We start from the raw sequence: 18,782 nt of genomic DNA, 5'->3' as shown, positions 1-18,782 counted from the left end.
GCTACACTGCTTGTGTTGGCAGCAACTGTAGTAAACAAGAGGTTTACTCTCACTGAATCTCTGCTGATATACATTTGAGGTTTAATTAGGAGGCAACATAACAGTCTGCTCCTGGGAGGTTCCCAAACAATATAGCTCGTGTCTCATGGAGTTTGAGACCACATCTCCAGTGGCTGGAAACAGCAGCCCAACATGGCCAGAAGCAGCTTCACTTTCTCCACTGCTCCATCTGGAGCTCTCCTTACAATGTTCTGTCTTTGTCACAAAAGAAAGACACTGGCTGAGCTTTTCTTTGCCTCTCCTTTATGCGTTGCACACTATCTCCATCCTGCTCATGTGCAGCAGTGCCTCTGCTGTCTGGAAGTCTGTAACAAAAGTAGTCCTCCCTGACCTGCTGGGTAGCCAAAACCACTTGGGTAACAGATGTTCAGGTTGCTCCTGAGCTTATTAGATTTACCATTTTGACTAATTCACCTTTGTTCTTTGGCAGGAATGGGAGAAAAAAGGCGCAAGTTAGAAGTACAGTTTTCAGAGATGGACTAAAGACTGGAACTGCCCATGCATAGAAAAGGGGATTCGAAAACCAGTAGGTGGATGTTGGGTGTGCAACACAACCCACACCAAGCGCCTCCTCTGCCTCACACCACCTGCTTGGATGCAGCAGTGGAGTCAGCAGCTGCTGCTACCACTTATCCCAAACAATCTTGCTCTTTCCAGACAAGTCCCATCACATAGCTAAAACAATAACAACCGGTGGCAATCCTTGCATCAGATTCTTAACCCAGTTACTGTAAACAAGAATGTTACTGTACATAGGGGTGTTTTGTGTATTTCTACTCTGAAGGCTTATTGATGAGTTATTACGGTTTCTATATTAGTGACAGTAGTGAGTTCAGAATGGGCCTCCGCTATTCTTCATGCCCCCATGGTTTTCAGCCTGTTATGGTAAATTGCAGCCAGCTAAAGTCCTACCTGCCTTACTGCTGGCCACCCCTTGGCTGCAGATCATCCAGATGTCCAGGCCTGACTGATCAGCAAGACACAGATGAGAAGCACATAGGCACCTGTCCAGCAGGAAGGACCCTCTCAGCATAACGGGGAACTAACCGTACATAAACATACAACAAGGATTTTCAGTGACCAAATGCATCACACCACATGCTTAATGCTACCAGCCTGTGGTAGGGCTGATATGCCAGAACATGGAGGAGGATCCCTGCTCACCTTCTTATGCTGTGTTACGGACTGGGGGAACCAAGGGCTCTGTCCAAAAATGATCTTCCAAGCAGAGTCACTAAAAGTTCTTGAGGATCTTGATCTCCTTCACCTAAGGCGCTTGTTCTGAAAAAGAATAATCATAGCTGAAGGCTTGTTAATGATGTACTGAAGTCCCAGGCCTGCTTACCTGCTGGATGAGGATGCTGGATCCTGATGCCCTTTTTGAGGGGGAGGTAAATGTACCTCTGTTCTCCTGCCATAGCAATCAGCAATACATTGCTGATGCTCTCTGGTCCCTGCAGAGCCACAGCATACCCCATAACAACAGCTGTACATTGCTAAACATCCCTGTGGGAAAGAGCCCCTTTGCATGGGTTCAGGTGGGTGCTGTACCTGCTCTCCTCCCTGTCTCTGGACAGCTCTAGCTGTCCTGGTGCTATCACCCTTATTTCTAGATCATTAAAACTTAACATAGCCTTTGGATGCTGTGTCCTGCAAAGCTCATCCCTCTGCTCCGTGGCTGAGCTGTTCAACGAGATAGACTGTGTGCCTGGAACTGCTAAAACTTAGAGACATTACAGTTCAAAGAGAGGCACAGATGAATCCATCCAGTTGGAGCTTCCCCTCCAAAGCACAGCAAGGCCACGGACACCAAGAAGCTTTTGTTTTGCCCCATCCTAAGCTGTCAGGAGCTCCTGTCCCCACCCTTGGCACATACAGAGCACCACACTCTCCCCATAAACTCTGCTGTCTGCCAGAGCTTGTCCAGCTCTCTCCCAGCTGTACCCAGCTACGATGGATGAGAGCAGCTGTGCTTTCTGCCCTGTTGGCTCTGCTGGGTGGTAAACACATTTCCCAGACAAGAACTGTTAAGTAATGTCTCTGCATCCCCATTGTTTTCTTAACTCAAAGCATTTCCTTTGTTCTAACTGTGACCTATAAAGTGGCGCTTTAGAGGGTTTTATAATAAAATGTTGAAATATTACGTTACCAGCATATTCTGTTTTAGTGAGGCTTGTCCCTGATCTGCTTTCTAGTATCTTTCATGCACTTCAAACCACCAACATTATGAAGTCCCTTAGCTAGGCCATCCACAAGGACTAAATCTTCAGTAAATAGTTTAGAGTGACAGCAATGGAAATGAAAAACCTTTCTGGCAGCTAAACTACTGAAGACAGCAAGATCCCCTGCACTTTGCACAAATGACACAAAGCAGGCTCCTGCCAATAGCTCAAATAGCAAAATCAATCAGTAGAGAGAAAATGTGTGAGAAGTCCCTTACCTTTCATTTGCCACCAGGTAGCAGCTGTGTGCAGAGTGCTGAGAATAAGAACTACATGTTTGTTGTGAGCTGAAGACGACAGCTGGCCTTAAGGAGAGCTCATGTGACATTTACTAGTCACAACAGGCTTGATTTTGCTTGCTTTACACAAGAAACACAAGGGCAGAAGGAAGATGAGACCTAAGGGAGTGAGATTCATGGCACTTACCTAAATCCCAGTTCCCTTCAGGAGAAACAGGCACTCCTCCTGCAGTCAGCACCTGGACCACGACCAGTGAAGGCTCCTGCAGGAATCCTACAGAGAAAGAGGACTTCACAGCTCTGTCAGCAGTTGCCCAGACACCCAGTGACACGCTGGCCTTGTCCATGGGCTCTGTGCCCTGCTAAGCCAGACAGGATTAGTGCTGGCTCACAGGGACCCCTGCGTAGCTTTCCAGGCTCAAGCATCACCCAGCCTTCAGGACACGAGCTCCCTTCAGACACATTCTCATTAAACATTTCTGATGGAATTCAAAGCAAGTCTGCAGGGATGAATTTAATAAGGAGTCATGGAAGAGCCCTGAGCGACTTACCCTTTTTTAATTACGATTTGCAGGAGAAAGGGCCAAGAAATTAGCCAGGAACAATTCCAACAACTGCTCAGCCATGTCCTGCTGTGCTGTGGGATCAGTGCACAACCAGCATTCCCCAACCCATGTTACCAGGTTGGCTGTTCCCTCTCCTCCCGCTGCTCTGACGCCTCCTTACCTTGCAGAGTGCTTCATGCCCTACGAGCAGGGCCATTGGGCTGTGCTCTTCTTTGGTAAAGCCCTGCAGAAAGGGAGGACTGCAAATGAGGCAACGACGTGAAGAATTCATGATCCTGAAGCCACCACACAGCAGGGGAGGCACAGAGAGATTGGGAAGAGTCTCCTGTGCAACTCAGCTGGAATCCAGACAGCACCACAAACACAAACCATGGCTTCTGAGGTTAGCTGTGAACCTGGTATCACCCATTCTCCCCTAAGATTACACTTCTACAGCAGAGACGATGCTTATGCAGCACTGCCTACATGAATGATCTTGGTAGAGTCACTTCCTTCTATGGAAACGTCAGCCCTTCCTGCAGCTGAGCCTGTTTTGCTGTGCCTTAGGCACCAGAGGACACAGACTGGGTACTAAAAAGAGGAAATTCATGCTTCTCCCACAAGAAGCAATAGCATTATTTTGTCTTGGTGCCAGCTTTCAGTCTCAGGAAAGCCTCATACAATTGTCCTCCTGACAATGAACCTGCAGAGTAATTTGTCTCTCTCTTTATACATCTGATGTTACTATTCAGACCAGGACATCTGAGCAAAGGGGTTTTTCTCCTCCTTTGAATAACAGGTGCTGTTCTCACTGGGACTGGTAGCTACTGCTTGTATCCCTGCTTAGGGCTGCCCTGGCTGCACCCAGGGGATGGATGCCATGGGAAAAGCAACAGAGAACAAAATAACAGTGTGAATTGCTGCCCTGTGGAGCACAGTTCACAGCTTCATGGGCAAACTGACCTGGTGATCCAGTGCTGCTCTGGAGGATACAAGCATGAAGCCAAACTGTCTCTGGAGACACAAATATTATCAGAGCCCAGGAGAGGCTGAGCTGTGGCTGCAGAGGCTGCTGCTGTGCTGGGGACCAGGTCAGCTTGAAACTCCAAGGGGAGGCAGAATCGCACATCAACCATCCCAGCTCTGCTTTGGGGTCACACAATCCACTGAATGTTTTGCAAAACTAATCATTTTCAAACCTTGACCCAACAGGCAGCTACAAAATGCCTACGAAAATAAACCTTGTTAGACTGGCCCAAATAAACTCAGAGGAAAAAAAACAAAACAGTAGGGATAACTTCAAAACAGAAGCTGATAACCAGTTCTTCCTCTTACCTGTCCACCTGTGTGTAGCACACCATTCACTCCTTCACTTGCTGCCTAACCTGTTCATCAGGGACTATATTTGATTTCCTTCTGCAGTTTTAGCACTGAAAGTACCACTTCTGGCCAAGATCAAGCATCAGCTTGGAAAGACAATCAAATCTTCAGGACGATGCAAAAGCTAGCATGAAGATGGCAGCTGACTCAGAGTCTCACCCAGCCTATTGCTTCAACATATGTTTAAAAACCCCTATGCTCTGGGAACCAGAGCTGCCATCTCCATAATCCTCCATCAGTGGGAGCTCCAGAATTGCTCAGATGTCTACATGTTTTCAGACTAACTCAAAGACCTCTCAAGAAATCTATTAAAAATATAACAATTACACATTAAAATGCCAAAAATAAATACTTAATATCAAACATTTACTTGATTCCAAAAGAAAGAGAGCACTGGAAAGCCCAGTTTGTGCAGTGCAGGAACTGGGAATGGCCCAGTCACTCAACCAAAGGTAGCAGTGGATTGCTGGGTTATGCCTGTAAGCAGCAGTAAGTGCCCACGGGAGGAGAACTGGAGCTCTGCACATCTGTGTCAGCATCTCAGGACCTTTTCGGATGCAGGTGGGCTCTGGAGAAGTGCTGAAAACTGCTTGGAATCTGCTGCATGTGGGAGCCTGTAGGGAGGACTGGGGATCTTGGAGAATCACCTCGGGGAACTCCTGTTGTAGAGGAAGAGAAACAAATGTGAGGTAAGCACTCTAGGAGCATGCACAGCAAACACCTTCTGAGCCTTAGCTCACAGATGTTAGAGGTTCACAGGGCTTTTTGCTTCTGCAACAACACAGGCAGAATAGTGGGGTCAGGCACATTGACAGAGTATTAATTGTTAAATGTATATCCATCAGCAATGCTTCAGAGAACAACGACAGCAACTTAATAACCCAAACCCCAGAAAATGTCCTCTGGGGACAGCAGAACACAAAACACACAAACCTGGCAGAGGAGGCAACAAACTCCTCTGTGTTTAATCTGTGAAAGAGAAAGACTGGCTTTGCCTCACATTCTGATCCAAAAATGGAACATCTTCAGAGCTGTGTGCTGAACACACAAGACCTCTAAGCCTCCAGGTCCAAACATAGCCAATGCAGAGCGAGACACACACCCCAAGCAGTTCACAACCCCAAATACCACCAAAGTTCAAACCCCACTGTGCTCTGGAGAGAAGCTGAGTTTATACGTGAGAGAAGCAAGAACAAGAAATCATCCACAAATGAGTGGAAAACAACAAAAGAAATATTTCAGGGTTATTTTTTTTTCCTTTCTTTCTTGGAGATTAGAGGAAAAAAAAGCCCACAACCACAGCCTAAGCTGTTATTAGCTCTATTCTTTTGAAGTATGTGACAAATTTCCCAGCCCCCTTAAGAGAGCAGAGCTCAGCTGTCAGCAGGGCTGGCAGGGTTCCATGCTGTGAATGCACTGGGTTAAGTAGCAGCATCCCAGAGGAATTTGCTTCCAGCCTTCTGGCACCTCTGCAGCAGAGCTTGGAAGGGTGTGAAATTCCTTCACTGAACCACTGCGTGGTGTAGTCTGGCCCTGCAGCCTTGCCCTTAGCTCCACAGTAGGAAAAAACACAATGGGAATATGAAAAGAAGGGAGAAGGAAAGAATATTAACTCCACCTCCTATCCACCAGAATGCTTACTATACATTATAGCACAGTAGCCATTCTCACCCAGCACTACCGTTAACACTGCATCACCCTATATAAGCATCTTTCACTTCACCCCACAATGACCCCTGGGGGCTGTATTTTCATGAGGCAGTCATTACATATAATTATTGCTCTGGATCTTTTCTCCTAGCGCCAAAGACATTTTTTCTGGCCTCTTTTCAGCTGTGCCTCAGAACAAACACAAGACTCCAGGTGTGCAGAGGCAGAGGCTGTTTTTCACATGCTTTTATCACGAGTCATATTTTATATTTTTTTTTTGGACCTTTCACAGACAGTGAAAGGCTTCTGTTATTAAGCCTTGAACTTGAAGCAAAAGACTGAATGAAGGGCTTATCTTTCCATCAACCTCGGCCCCAGCCTATATGTACAAACAGTGATTACCTGCACACAAAATGAAAGCAACAATTCAGTCTGAGGAAATGATATGTTATTACCAAGAAGCACTGAACCTTGCAGACTCTTCCCCTTCACCCGTGGCCTTGTGGTTAATTTCATGGTACAGTAGATTGTTTTGATAATAACACAGCTGAGAATACCATCGCAGGAGATGCAGACTGAAAAGCTCCAGGTAAAAACCGCCTGCAGAAGCCTGCCAGGAGACAGGCTGCTCAGCCCACCGAGACAGCTCTGCTGTCTTTTCTAACCCCCAAAAAGCTACAGAATGCCAATACATTAAGACAACCTTTGACTGTGCTGTTAATCACAGCACTGCTCTAATTGCTTCTACATTTGATCTTACATAGAGTTTAAAACACCAGACCACAAAGACAGATGTTAGACTATTCTGAAAGTGAGACAAGGTGGATCATCTGGAGCAGCAAGGAACTAGAAGCATTTCTCCACCGCTAATGCCTAAAAACCCAGGTTGCTTCCCTTTCTGAAAAGCTCATTTCAATCAAACAGAAGCACTCACACTCAGTACATCAGTGTTTCAAACTTGATTTCAGAGTTCAGTTTTTCCCAGCTGGGGACTGGTCTTCAAGATGTGAAACTGTGAAGAAAGTCTCCTCAGCTACACCTTTCAGTGAAGGCAGCACATAAACATGACAGGGATGGAAAGCACAGTCACATGAAGCCTGATCTCACCACTCACACCGAACATCACTGTGAATGTGGAGTAAGGCACTGCTGGCAGAGGCCATGTCCCCAAGGAAAGGCACCTGATTGATGCCTTAAAGGAGAGCTGAATTGTTTGTGTGGGTGTCCAAAGTGAACACAGTGTGAGCTCTGCCACCATAAGCCACAAGGGCAATTTGGGTGACATCCTGTTTGATGGTAAAGTGCCAAGAGCTGCTCCTGACAAAGTCCCTCAGCAGCAGAAAATTTGCCAGGCCAACTCCAGCTGAGGCATCCACCGCAAACAACAAATCAAATGACTGCACCTGGCAGCCTGGATAAAAGAGTGCAAACAATACTTTTCAGTATATAGATGTATTCCAAAAAAAGCAGCAGGAACAAATTGTGGGCCAAACTCATTACTGCCAACCACTGACTATGAAGGGTGATATAAGGCCTTTTAACATCAACAGATACAGCTCCATCGTAACAGCAATGATGGAAGCTTAGAGCCTCAGCCTGTGACTGACACAAGCAAAACAAGGACATTCATCCTGTCCTCCCCTACACCCCAATGTTGCTCAGAAGACCTTTTGGTTTGACAAACTTCTCCTGCATTCCCTACATCACTCTCTTACCTTCAGGACTGTTCACAGTGCAGATTCTCCTCTGCAGCTCTGGGATCCTGTTGAACAAATCCTGGGGGTCTGAGTAGATAATGGTCTGCTTTGGGTTGCCAGTCACTTCAGCCAGCTCTGCCCTCACAAAGCTGCTGCCTACACCAATCAACAAGAGATCTCTGTCCCTTGCATACTTGGCAGCTTCTGCCACCGGGTCTTGGGACTTGGAGTCAGTGAGCAAGACAACCACACGTGGGAGGTCATCCAGCACGTCTGCAAAGACTGGGGTGCTCCTAAAACCATGCTGTGCAATGTAACGCAGGGCTCTGCCCGTCAGGGTTCCTCCTCCACTGAAATTCAAAGCATCAATGCTCTTCATGAGACCAAACACATCCTTGTGTTGTCCTACTTCAATGGGTATCCTGACGTTGGTATCGTACTGGGCCACCCCCACGTTTACAGGTGAGTCCCGGCCCATCACTGCTTGAAGGAACCTCTTGAGGAACGCCTTGTAGCGCAGGAATCCCTCCAGCGTGACCCCTGCCGAGCTGTCCATCAGGAAAAGGAGATCCACACCACACTCAAGGCTCAGCTTTGGTGCTGAAAAGAGAGACAGTAGCTTGTTGTATGCATGGCAGAAAGAAGCATGCTGAGCACCTCTGCTGGTGCCTGCTGGAAGCTTGGTGGTGTAGAAAGGTGAGAAGGAAGGAAGGAGAAGTCAGGCTGACACCTACCACAGTGTATGCCTCCTCCATATCCCACTGGGCACAGGCAGTGGTACTTGTCCAGTCCCTCTGGGACACACGTACCCCCATTCTGGCATGGCTGGGAGTCACAAGGGTCTAAATGGAACCAAAGAAGGAGAAGATGTAAAGTCAGCAGGGAATGTGCACTTTCCCATCCTTTGACAACACAAACACAACCATTACTGTGGAAAACTTCAAACATCAGCCCATCTTCCTGCCGCATGAACTGATGCAGGACCATGTGCATCTCCACACAGATGGAACAGTTACCAGCAGTGAAGACAGCAAAGCAGACTGTAACCTCACTGCTTTTGCTTTGCAGTAATTCCAGTGAACATACATCTGTGTAAATATGTTCTTCACTACATTCTTCTCTGCCCACACCTCCAATCTGTCAAGGTCTCTCTGAATGGCAGTGCAGTTCTCAAGTGTATATGCCACTCCACCCTATTTGGTATCAATAAACTTGCTGAGTGCACTCTGTGCATTCAACCAGGTCACTGATGAATATGCTAAATGAGACTAGATTCAGTATAGAGCCCTGAGGGATACCACTAGCTACAGGCCTCCAAACAGACTCAGTGCCTCAAACTCTCACTCAGAACAAACGTTTGAGGACTGAGGGTAAAAAGTGCCTCTTTGTATTTTTTATTACCTTTTCTGCTTTGTAAATAAAATTCACAAAAGATAATAGTCCTACCTGTACATATGGTTCGAAAGCATCTGGATGGGTGTTTCATTGAGACTCTTTTCAATCTGAAATGGGAAGTTTATTATTATAAACAGGAGAATAAAACCCATTGTGGCTTTAAAGATCAACACAAGGCAACTTCAAGGCTGATAATACTTCATTTTCAATGGAACGAATTTTCCTTTGAAAAGGCAATTTTTCAAAACAAATATTTTGAAGGAAAACATCTATTCTAAGTGGAGCAGCAAAACTAAAATGCTTCATTTTGTCAAGACTGCTCTTCCATTTTTGAACTCTACCATAACATCACTGGAGTTCAAAAAGCTTTTGGACAATACTCTTAAACATACGGTTAGATTTATGGGTGGTCCTGTGTAGAGCCACGATTTTGACTCGATGATCCTTTAAAGTTCCATCCAATTTATGATATTCTATGCTTCCACTGTTCTAGTATTGAAAACTACAGACATATTTTTAAGGCTTCCAATTATTTCTTTTCTTTTTAAGTTGCTACAGAAGATGTTAACTTTTTTGCTCTACATTGGAATGAAAATTGTATAGCAGTGCACATTTCTTATTCAACATTAATTCAGGCATCTAGCTTATACAGCTCTAACAGGAAGCAGAAAAACAAGGTTCAGACTGGGAAACCTCAACCCTCAACTATGCCTCTCTGCAGGATTTTTCAACTCCCTCCATTGTTTCCTTAATCTAAGAAGACATGACTTTTGGACTCAATGATCTTAGAGGTCATTTCAACCTAAATGATTCTATGAAATAGAAGCCTTGGGCACAAGCATGCATTTGTCATATTGTAGAAGGTGTTGTCTTCATCCCAGGAAAGCCCTGGTGAGATGTGGGTGTCAGACTCACCTGTAAAAAGGACACAGCGAAGCATGCAGTACATTCTGCTGCTTTGAGCCTTTCCAGCAGACGTAGCTTCCAGCCAGTTCCCTCTCAGTCTCCAGAGTTCTGCGTTCACAAGGGAAGGATTCCACTTTGCAGCCTGTAACAAACAGCAAACCAAACTGGTGCCAACTGCCCAAAAATACAGAGTCCACATAGGTGTAGAGCATCACTTTGAAGCAAATTACCTTTCTTCATCTACCTGTCCGAAGTACAGTAGGCCACTGTGAGATCTCAGAAGAGAAATTCTCCGTGGTCAATCTCAGTATGTTCCAGCTTTTTAGGTACACACTCTTCTGCCTCCCTTGCTCTGCTACACAATCTGGCACTGCCGAATTCAGCAGCACTTATCATCCCCTCTTGTCCCTTCATTACTCCCATATTTGATTTACTTTTACCTATGGATCACGCTAGTTCCTACATGGCTGACTCTTTCATCTCTTGTGAGCTCCTGCCTGACAGCACACAGCCAAGTATAACAGAAGATTTAGCACAGCTGTGTGCCTACACAAAAAGTGGATCCATGCTCTGTGCACCATGAAATGTCATGAAAAATGATGTGTGAAATGACAGTCTCTAGGAGGAATAATCCCTCTGTTACTCACAACACAAACACAGACCAGCATTTCCATTTTCTGATGTGAACACCATAGAAAGACTTAAGATCCTGCAACCTACAGCTGCCTGGAGAGGCATCTGACAAATCTGGTCACCAGAAACAGATTATCTCAAAGTGCTGCAGACCACATGGCTTCTCAATGCGATCGCTCCAAGACACGGACCTCAGACACTCTGGCTCTAGGCACCATTTCTGGCACTATCTTATCTTTCCTCACTCAGTGAGGCGGACAGCGTTCAAAGCAGAGGTGTAAGGAGGGGTCAGGACTGCGGTTACCTGGCGTGGTGACACTGCAGATGGAGCTGCTCAGGGCACTGTACAGACCATTGGCTGCATCACTGGCATCACCAGCAAAGAGCACGTGTTGCTCGGTGGGCTCACTGGCCAGAGCATGCAGCTCCTCCCACCTGCAGAGCAAGGGGTTCAGACACTGGTATAAGCAGGCTCCACATCACCCCCAAAGAACTGAATACAAAACAAACCCCACACTTGGCATCTGGGGAACTGGGCCCTCATTTCCAAATACATGGAAGGTTTCCTACCTTGGAAACTTGATTCCCGCTGCAAAAACTGTGGTCCCTCTGTCCTTCAGCTGCATGGCAGGCATTGCGGTATTGCCCTGGGACTTGCCATCCGAAATGATGATCAGGATCTTGGGGACAGTCAAGTTCCTGCCACCAGGGAATCCTTTACGGAGAACGTATTTCAGAGCCCGACCAGTTTCTGTGCTGCCACCCCTAGAGACAAGGGAGACAGCATTGCAAAAGCAGAGATCAAACCTCTCCTATTGCTACTGAATTCACCTTTTGATTTTCAAATTTCCATTCTCTGGTAGTGAGGAACTTTGCATATTTTTGTATGTTGCCACACAGACCGTCCAGAGAGATGTCTAACCCTGTCATTCTTGTCACCTTTCCAAAGGCTCTACCCATTTATCTTTGCCTCTCTCCTCTTCAACCCAGAGGAAACCAGATTACAACAGAAAACTTCTGAGATGTTGGTATTTGTTTTCTTCTGATGCGCAGGAGTGCTCTACTCTCCTGCCATATGTCATCCCTTTCCCTCCAGAGGATCTTCTGCAGTTCTGAGACCAAGACCTACAGCAGGAGCGCTATGCACTGCAGACCAGGACCAAAAGCCTGCAGTCCAACAGCATGCAGAAAGTCTGTGCCTTTTTCTCCTTTGGTAACACAAGGGTTAACTTATCCATCCTGTAGGAAAGCTTCTGAAAATACAAATGCTGAAAGCTTGTTCTGTCCCCAGAAATTCAGAAGGAACAAATACAAGGCATGCTTTCTTCAGGGCTCTGCCAGTACCCCCTTAGCAAAACAAGCATAAAGAAAAGCCACCTGATGCTCCAGATGTCTACACCACCACTAAACTCACCTGAAAGCAATTCCTTCACCTTGTTTTATGGCAGCAGCACTGGTGTGACAGAGAAGCTGCACCAGCCACTGGCATTCATACAGGCTGCAGCCAGCACTTCTCATTCTGGAGATGGGATCATGTGAAATAGGCATGAGGTCATTTTAAACACAATGAGTTATCCTCTTTAACTCACTTGTGTCCTTCTGTGATAAACCATTTTCTCCCTCTTGCCTGGCCCCACAAAAGCAGTTTGTGGATGCACGCCAGCCACCTCAATATTTTGGCAGCCCTTGAATTCAGCCCCGGGGAAGGGAATGTTTCTGGTTAGGAAGTAATTAGCTCAATACTTGTTGATCCTCACAGTAACAAAGCACCAAGACTCAGGTGCCAAGGGACAACATTCCACCAGTGACATGAATCAACTTGGTAAATGAGCTAAGTGTTGGGGAACAGCAGACCTCAAGCCTTGCAGCTGGGTTGCAACTCCCAAACAAAGCAACCTTAAATGCCACTTCAGAAAACAAGGTACAGCTTACCAAACAATCCTTTTCCCCCACCCCCCAAGGTGCTTTTTATTACTGTGCTCTGCTGCTACATAGGATAATAAAAAGAGGGCTGCTATGAATACACAAGAGAGAATACAAGATGTGGCTGTCTCTATAGGCTGCTCTTTTGCACTAGCAGTACTTGATAGTGAGCTCTGTGGGGCACAGACCATTCTTAGCTTACAAGACTTGAAAAGACTGTTTCAGATGCCTACTCAAGGGTGGGCTCCATGTTTCACACACCACTAAATGTCACCAAAAATGACATGTGAAATGACAGGAATATACACAATCAAAACAACAAAGACTTACTTCAGCAAAAGCCCTGGGTAACCTAACAGGGACCCTGAAGAGGAGGCAGAACATGGAGGCATGAACGGGGACACCTAAAGCTTGATCAAATGTTTAGAACCTGATCCAGCCTGACCTTGAATGTCCCTGGGGATGGGGCATCCACAACCTCTCTGGGCAAAGACAGGCAGGAGAAAATCTCATCCTTTCTTGGTAGCTCTCTGCTGGCACAACACAAGAGCTCTGTAGTATGCTGCCCAACTGGACTTGCAATATCAGACAGAGCCCATCTCTCCAGGAACACACTCCAGACTTGCTGATAATTAAGCCACTAGATGAGAGGAGACATTTCCAGCTGTCATCTAATTCTGCCCAATAAGCTGTGCTATAAATCTCTTCCTGTGACAGCCTTTAAGGGTTGCTTTTATCTCCAGCCAGTGTAAGCAAGGGGAGCCAAAACAAAAGTGTCACCAGCCTCCTGGAGGCACCTCCTCCAGCTGTGCTGAGACACTCACAATCCCATTTCCTTTCTGAACATCCTTCTTTTGCTTTACTACCTAATTTGCTTGTTCTAGAAAAGCACATGCTCACGCCCATGCTCATAGAATGGCTTGGATTGGAAGGGACCTCAAGAATCACCAAGCTCCAGTTCCCCAAGTTCATGCTTTTCTGTCTACTCTCTGATTTTCACAGAGACTTTCTAACCCAGTACCTGCCAGGCCCTTGTACTTTGAACTTCTTTCAGCTCTCCACCACAACTTCAAAGCACGCTCAGTGACTGTGTGCTCATGGTATGTCCACATCTGCCTTTTCCTGATCAGATGTCATCAGCTGTCAGATGCTTCAGTGAGAAGTGCTACGCACGAGGGAAAATACATTGTGCACAGTTTGATGACAACATCTTGATGGACACAGTAAACTGTGCCTGCAGGAGTACCAAAGATTAGGAACAGTTACTAAGAGTCTCTGTGCACCAAAGCTCTGTGCATCATTTTCTTTTTGATGTACATTTAGTTTCACCAGTTTTTGGCACAGTGGATGATGGCCTTAAATACACATCCAAGAAGGATGTTTTGAATCCAAAGTTGTAGCAGGTGAAGTCTGCATCCTTTCCTCAGAAAGAGCGCTAACATTTCTCTACTGTGACTGAACTTGAATGACACAAATTTATAAGAGATTTTGCTTCTGAGATCACTGCCAGATTTAGTTGACATGGGCCAATGCATTCAAAAGCTCCTTGGATGAAATTCACAGAAAGAGACCATCTGTCTTGGAATAAACCAACTGCCTTTCCACTGCCTGGGGCTGCCTCTCCCAGCGCTGCACCACGAGCAGGAGATGAGGCTGGGATATGCCTTGCTGGCCAAAGGTTCATTGGGAGCACATCAGGGAGGTTCTCAACCAAGACACCAAACACCCTGCTTTATCAGAAGCCAACTGGAATCCATCTGTAACTATTTTATCTACTTTGAAATGTCAGGTTTTCATTTAAACTAGATGAAACGGCCAAGCACGAGGTCATTATTTCTGTTTGATCTGTCAACATCCATCTGTTGTCACTAAGGAATTTCACTGCCAGACACTGAATGCCGCTGCTCTTTCTCTGCTCTCACAGACCTTTAAGCCACAGCCAAGGAAGGGAAATGTGTCTTGATTTCTGCTAAGCTTTCTCCATAACGTTACACAAGAGGTTTTCACCATTTGATAAGCTTACCAAAAGTAGCGCAATAAAACCCAGCCATCAGATCTTGTCTGGAAGTCAGAACTGATCAGTTTGCTTGCAGTATGCTGAGAGCAGCAGACATCCCTGAGAAATGCCCAGCCAACCTGCAGCACTAGCGCAGATCGACAAATGAAGCAGCGGGCACCTGCAGGCTGTATCAACACTCCTGTCATCAGAACAAGAGTTATTTGGGGTAGATGTCAGATCCTTTTTAGATCCAAAAAAATATTTCTCAGAGATTAAAAGTTTGGATTTTGAGAGCCCCTGAGAGTTTCTGGACTTTTGGCTCCATTTTCCAAGGTCATGGGAACACATCCAAGTCTTAACATTCAGGAAGAAAAAGGCTTGTGTCTGAAAACCAGATCCTCTTGAATTCAGCAGGCACATTTGCACAGATTTCAAGGGACTAGCAATTCATCACTACCTCTGAGGACAAAGGACGTTATAATCACCAGAAATGCAAGCCGCACACTGCCCTGCCAGTGCTTAGATGGATGGGAAGACAATGCTTGCTGCTGCCTCTATAAGCCATAGCTGTGGATATGTGAGCACATCCCTACAGCAGCCCTGCAAACAATGGCAGGGTGCCCCAGCCCAGCACCTCCTGCCTGAGGAAGGACATAACCCACTGCTCAGCACAGAAACACTCCTCCGTCTACCACCTTATGGAGGGATGCTTAAAGTCTCCCTCTCTATCAGCCTGCATTGACAAAGACAGACTAAGCATCACATATCACAGACAACGGTCATTCATCCCCTTTCCTGAGTGCAGCACATTCGTATACACACAGCTGAGGTGCCAACGTCTACACTTCAGTAAATTCTCAGTCCAGAAATCATTCACAGCTCAGAAAAAAGAGAAAATCCATAGAATTAGTTGACCTGAACACTGTCCTCTTGATCCTGTCTTTCACTTCTCGTTTGGTTACGTAGGAATCCAGTGAGAACTCAAGGTGGGGAGCTGAACCAAACTGTACCATTCCTACACGGACCTAAAAGGCAAGGTTAGAGTATGAACTATGTCTGTGCAGGTGTCAATTTTATGAGTAATTTACAGGTTGGAGAACACTAAATCTTATCACAACAAACACTATTTGCATGTCCAACTCCTGGCTCTCTAAGTAAACTTCAGAAGAGGGCACAGTAATATCTATACAGGTTACAAACAAGGCAAAAAAAGCTCAGCTGCAAACAACATGGGAGCTACAGGAAGCTTAAGATCTGTACTTATCCTCACAGAGCAGCTTAGAGCCTCAAAAACATAGCAAGTTTAACAATCAGACACTGTGGGGGCAGTCTCTCTATTGCTAACAGCAGCTCCTTCTTGCATTAAGCGCAGCAGGCAACTATTTTTCCATTGCCTGCCCTAAAACCATGCCCTGTAGTTGAAAATGTAAACAGGCAAAATCATTTATATTGCCCAGAATATTGCACTGAAGCTTTAGAAGGAGTTTAGTGGAATGTGACATCTTCAAAGCTAAAAACGCTACTAATTTTCAGTCCTATTTAAGGATTAACAGAGACTATGAAAAGTATTTAAGAAAACAGCCTCCCAGATCTGCAAATATTGCAGGGATGAAACAGGCATCCAGCCAAGACCTGCTCTTACCCATGCAGCTGCTAGGCTGAGTTTTGCCGTATCACTCGGTAAGTTTCCACTGGCCTTCTCACACTTCATCAAGCTGCTTGAAACCAAAAGGATTCATTCTCAACACTCACCCTGCCTGGATGGATGTCCAGGACATCACAGAGCTTGCTTGCAAAGTGCTTCGATCTTTCAAAGCTGCCCCTGCCAATGCTGTAGGAGCCATCCAAGAGGAAAAGGATATCAATAGAAGCTGAGCACCACATCACTAGGAGAGAACAAGATACATGCTTAGGTCACAAGTGACTGCCAAAGGTGGATGGGCAGATGTTGTAGAAAACAATTAGAAGTAAAGGAAAAGAAATAAAATCACTTTCCAAAGCACATTCTGGTTTTTCTAAACACAAACTCTGAGCAGTTGCAAGCCACTGATGGAGTTGTCTCCCAAAGATCTGCCCATTATCCCACCTTCAGGGACTTAACCTTGTGTCACCCTTGCTTGCAGAAACATGCCAGCTCCCCAGCACCTCTGACAGAGCTCGCTGACAGCCTGCCTACTCTATAGAGACCTTTTCAAGGCACTGACATAGAATGTAGAAGGTAAAAGTCATGCTTTATGAAAGCAAACTTACATTGGCCAGCAGCTGAGATCTTGCCAATCGTTTCTTGGTCAGCATGGATTTCCTGCATGCCCGATGCCAACCAAACTGTGGGACAAATCAGGTAATCACCCATCAACACTAGAAACTGCCTTTAAAAAAATAATGAGAGAACTGCAAGAATGAGAGCTGGGGGAGGTTTGGCTCTGGAGATAACAATCAGAGGTACAGACACATCAAGCAGTTGCAACTGGAGACATCTATGAACTCTGAGTATAGAAATAATCATCTTTTGTTTGGAATAGACTCTTCACGTATCAATCTGTGACATGTTTGAAAAGCTATTTACCCAGGTATTGCTTTTTCCCTCATTCCAGGGCTTCACCCACGCTCTCCTGGGGAGGCACTGGTTCAGCACATCCCTCCCACAAAGAACTCCATCTAGAGACAGGGAAACATCCGGCACAGAAACCCCTGATGCAAAAAGATGGCTTTCAGTACCTTGGGGAAGCAGGAAAACACAGAGGGACTTGAATGGCAAGAGGTGCATGATGGCAAATCTGAAAGAAAGGAAAGGAATATTAACCCAATTCCTAAAGCAGACTTCTTTGCCTACAGCTAACATCTCTTTGCTGGGTGTCTCATGTGAGGAGTTCTGAAACACAGGCTCAGGGCAAAAGCAATGGGAAAAAAGGGTCGGAAATACAGGGAAAAAGCATCCAAATAGAAGGAATGATAGAAAAGAAAGTTCCTCCTGTGTGCTCATAAAGTAAAGAAAGACACAAATGTAATTGCGCTGAGGTCATGAAAAAAATGCAGGGGACACTTGGTGGCGTACCAGGTTGAGAGATGATTCAAGGCAATAGACACAGGTATGAATCCTATAATCATCCCCTGCAGCTCTGAACAGCTGCAGCTGGTGCCAGTTCTGCACGTTCCATGTACAAGCAGCCATAGTTGAGGCAGATCAGTGACTGATGGACCTGCATCATGGGCAGCCTCCCTGGAGCCTCAATAAAGTCTTCTTTGTGTCTTCCTCACCCAGTTTTAACTCCAGACTCCAGGCACAGCCCGTCTGGGAGCTGCCCCGGCACGCTCAGCACCTCTCCCGTGCCGCACCCCGCAGAAACGACTCACCCGAGAGCAGCAAAGCAGGGCAACGTCTGGCTCCATAAACCCGAGGCTTCGGGGCGATTCCCTCCCCCCCCTCCCTCATTCCCCTATGGGATACGATATCCCAGCGCTGCCCGTGTGCGGCCCCGCAGCTCCACGCTGACCCTCCGTACCCCCGTCCCGGGCCAGGGCTGACCTGCAGCGCTCCCACGCCGGACTCTGCGCGACCCTCGGCGGCTCCGGAGGGAGGAGGAGGAGCCGGGGATGGAGCCCGGCTTGTGCCCGGACCGCCCCGCAGGTCGCGGTGGGGCAGAGCCGTGCGGTGGGTCGTGCTGTGCTCGCAGCCGTCTCTTAAAGCAGGGAGAAAGGCGATCTATAGCTGCTCTGAGGATGTAATCTAAAAAGGGGGATTGAGGGGCACCGTGCCCGTGTATATTGCACGGTAAGGGCACACCTGGCTGGCTTAGGGCCGGCCCCTTTCACGCTCCCTGCTTGTATGTGCTCCTCCCACAAATCTGCGTGTCGAGCTCTGGGATTTGGAAGAAAAGAGAAGAAAGGAGCAGTGTTGTTAAGTTCAACTTCAGACTCGTGCTGCTGTATCGGTCAACCAACAGCCCGAGCAGAGCGGGCAGCCCCTGCACATAGAGCCAGGCTGGAGACTGCCCTGCAGTGCCACTGATGCACACAGTACAAGTGCTGCTCTTCTAAATTAAAGTAATTCGAGAGTAGTTTCTGTCGTTGTATTTATATTACCCCACCCAGAGGTGTGTAACGCAATGGAAAGCACAGAAGTGGCAGCAGAA

At 46.5% G+C, this 18,782-nt stretch overlaps 2 protein-coding genes across 9 annotated transcripts in view; one reads left to right on the top strand and one right to left on the bottom strand.

The window, feature by feature from the left end:
- AFAP1L2 (actin filament associated protein 1 like 2) overlaps window positions 1-2,208 on the top strand; it is a 54,297-nt gene extending 52,089 nt beyond the window's left edge. For all 7 annotated transcript variants that reach the window (XM_015867351.2, XM_015867350.2, XM_015867354.2 and 4 more), the window contains one exon: window positions 491-2,208. In XM_015867351.2, coding sequence (XP_015722837.1) covers window positions 491-517 — 27 coding nt within the window. In that variant the 3' untranslated portion in view covers window positions 518-2,208. The remainder of the gene's footprint in view (window positions 1-490) is intronic.
- Window positions 2,209-4,782: 2,574 nt separating this feature from the next.
- VWA2 (von Willebrand factor A domain containing 2) lies at window positions 4,783-18,261 on the bottom strand. 2 transcript variants are annotated; one of them, XM_015867369.2, is made up of 12 exons: window positions 18,176-18,261; window positions 17,368-17,426; window positions 16,900-16,974; window positions 16,402-16,535; window positions 15,565-15,674; window positions 11,298-11,492; window positions 11,032-11,162; window positions 10,104-10,236; window positions 9,240-9,295; window positions 8,528-8,635; window positions 7,812-8,393; window positions 4,783-5,105 (listed from the first exon to the last, which is right to left on the bottom strand). In XM_015867369.2, exons 2-12 carry the CDS (start codon window positions 17,414-17,416, stop codon window positions 4,987-4,989), a joined length of 1,692 nt encoding a protein of 563 aa, XP_015722855.1. In that variant the 5' UTR covers window positions 17,417-17,426; window positions 18,176-18,261; the 3' UTR covers window positions 4,783-4,986. The 2 variants fall into 2 exon arrangements, with proteins under 2 accessions (XP_015722855.1, XP_032301450.1); XM_032445559.1 differs by lacking the exon at window positions 18,176-18,261 and having other exon boundaries at window positions 17,368-18,030.
- Between the last annotated feature and the right edge of the window lie 521 nt (window positions 18,262-18,782).

This window comes from Coturnix japonica, chromosome 6 (assembly GCF_001577835.2).
Source record: "Coturnix japonica isolate 7356 chromosome 6, Coturnix japonica 2.1, whole genome shotgun sequence".
Lineage (NCBI taxonomy): Eukaryota > Metazoa > Chordata > Aves > Galliformes > Phasianidae > Coturnix > Coturnix japonica.
Note: the sequence above shows the minus strand (reverse complement) of the source record. Positions and strands in the feature narration are given on the sequence as shown.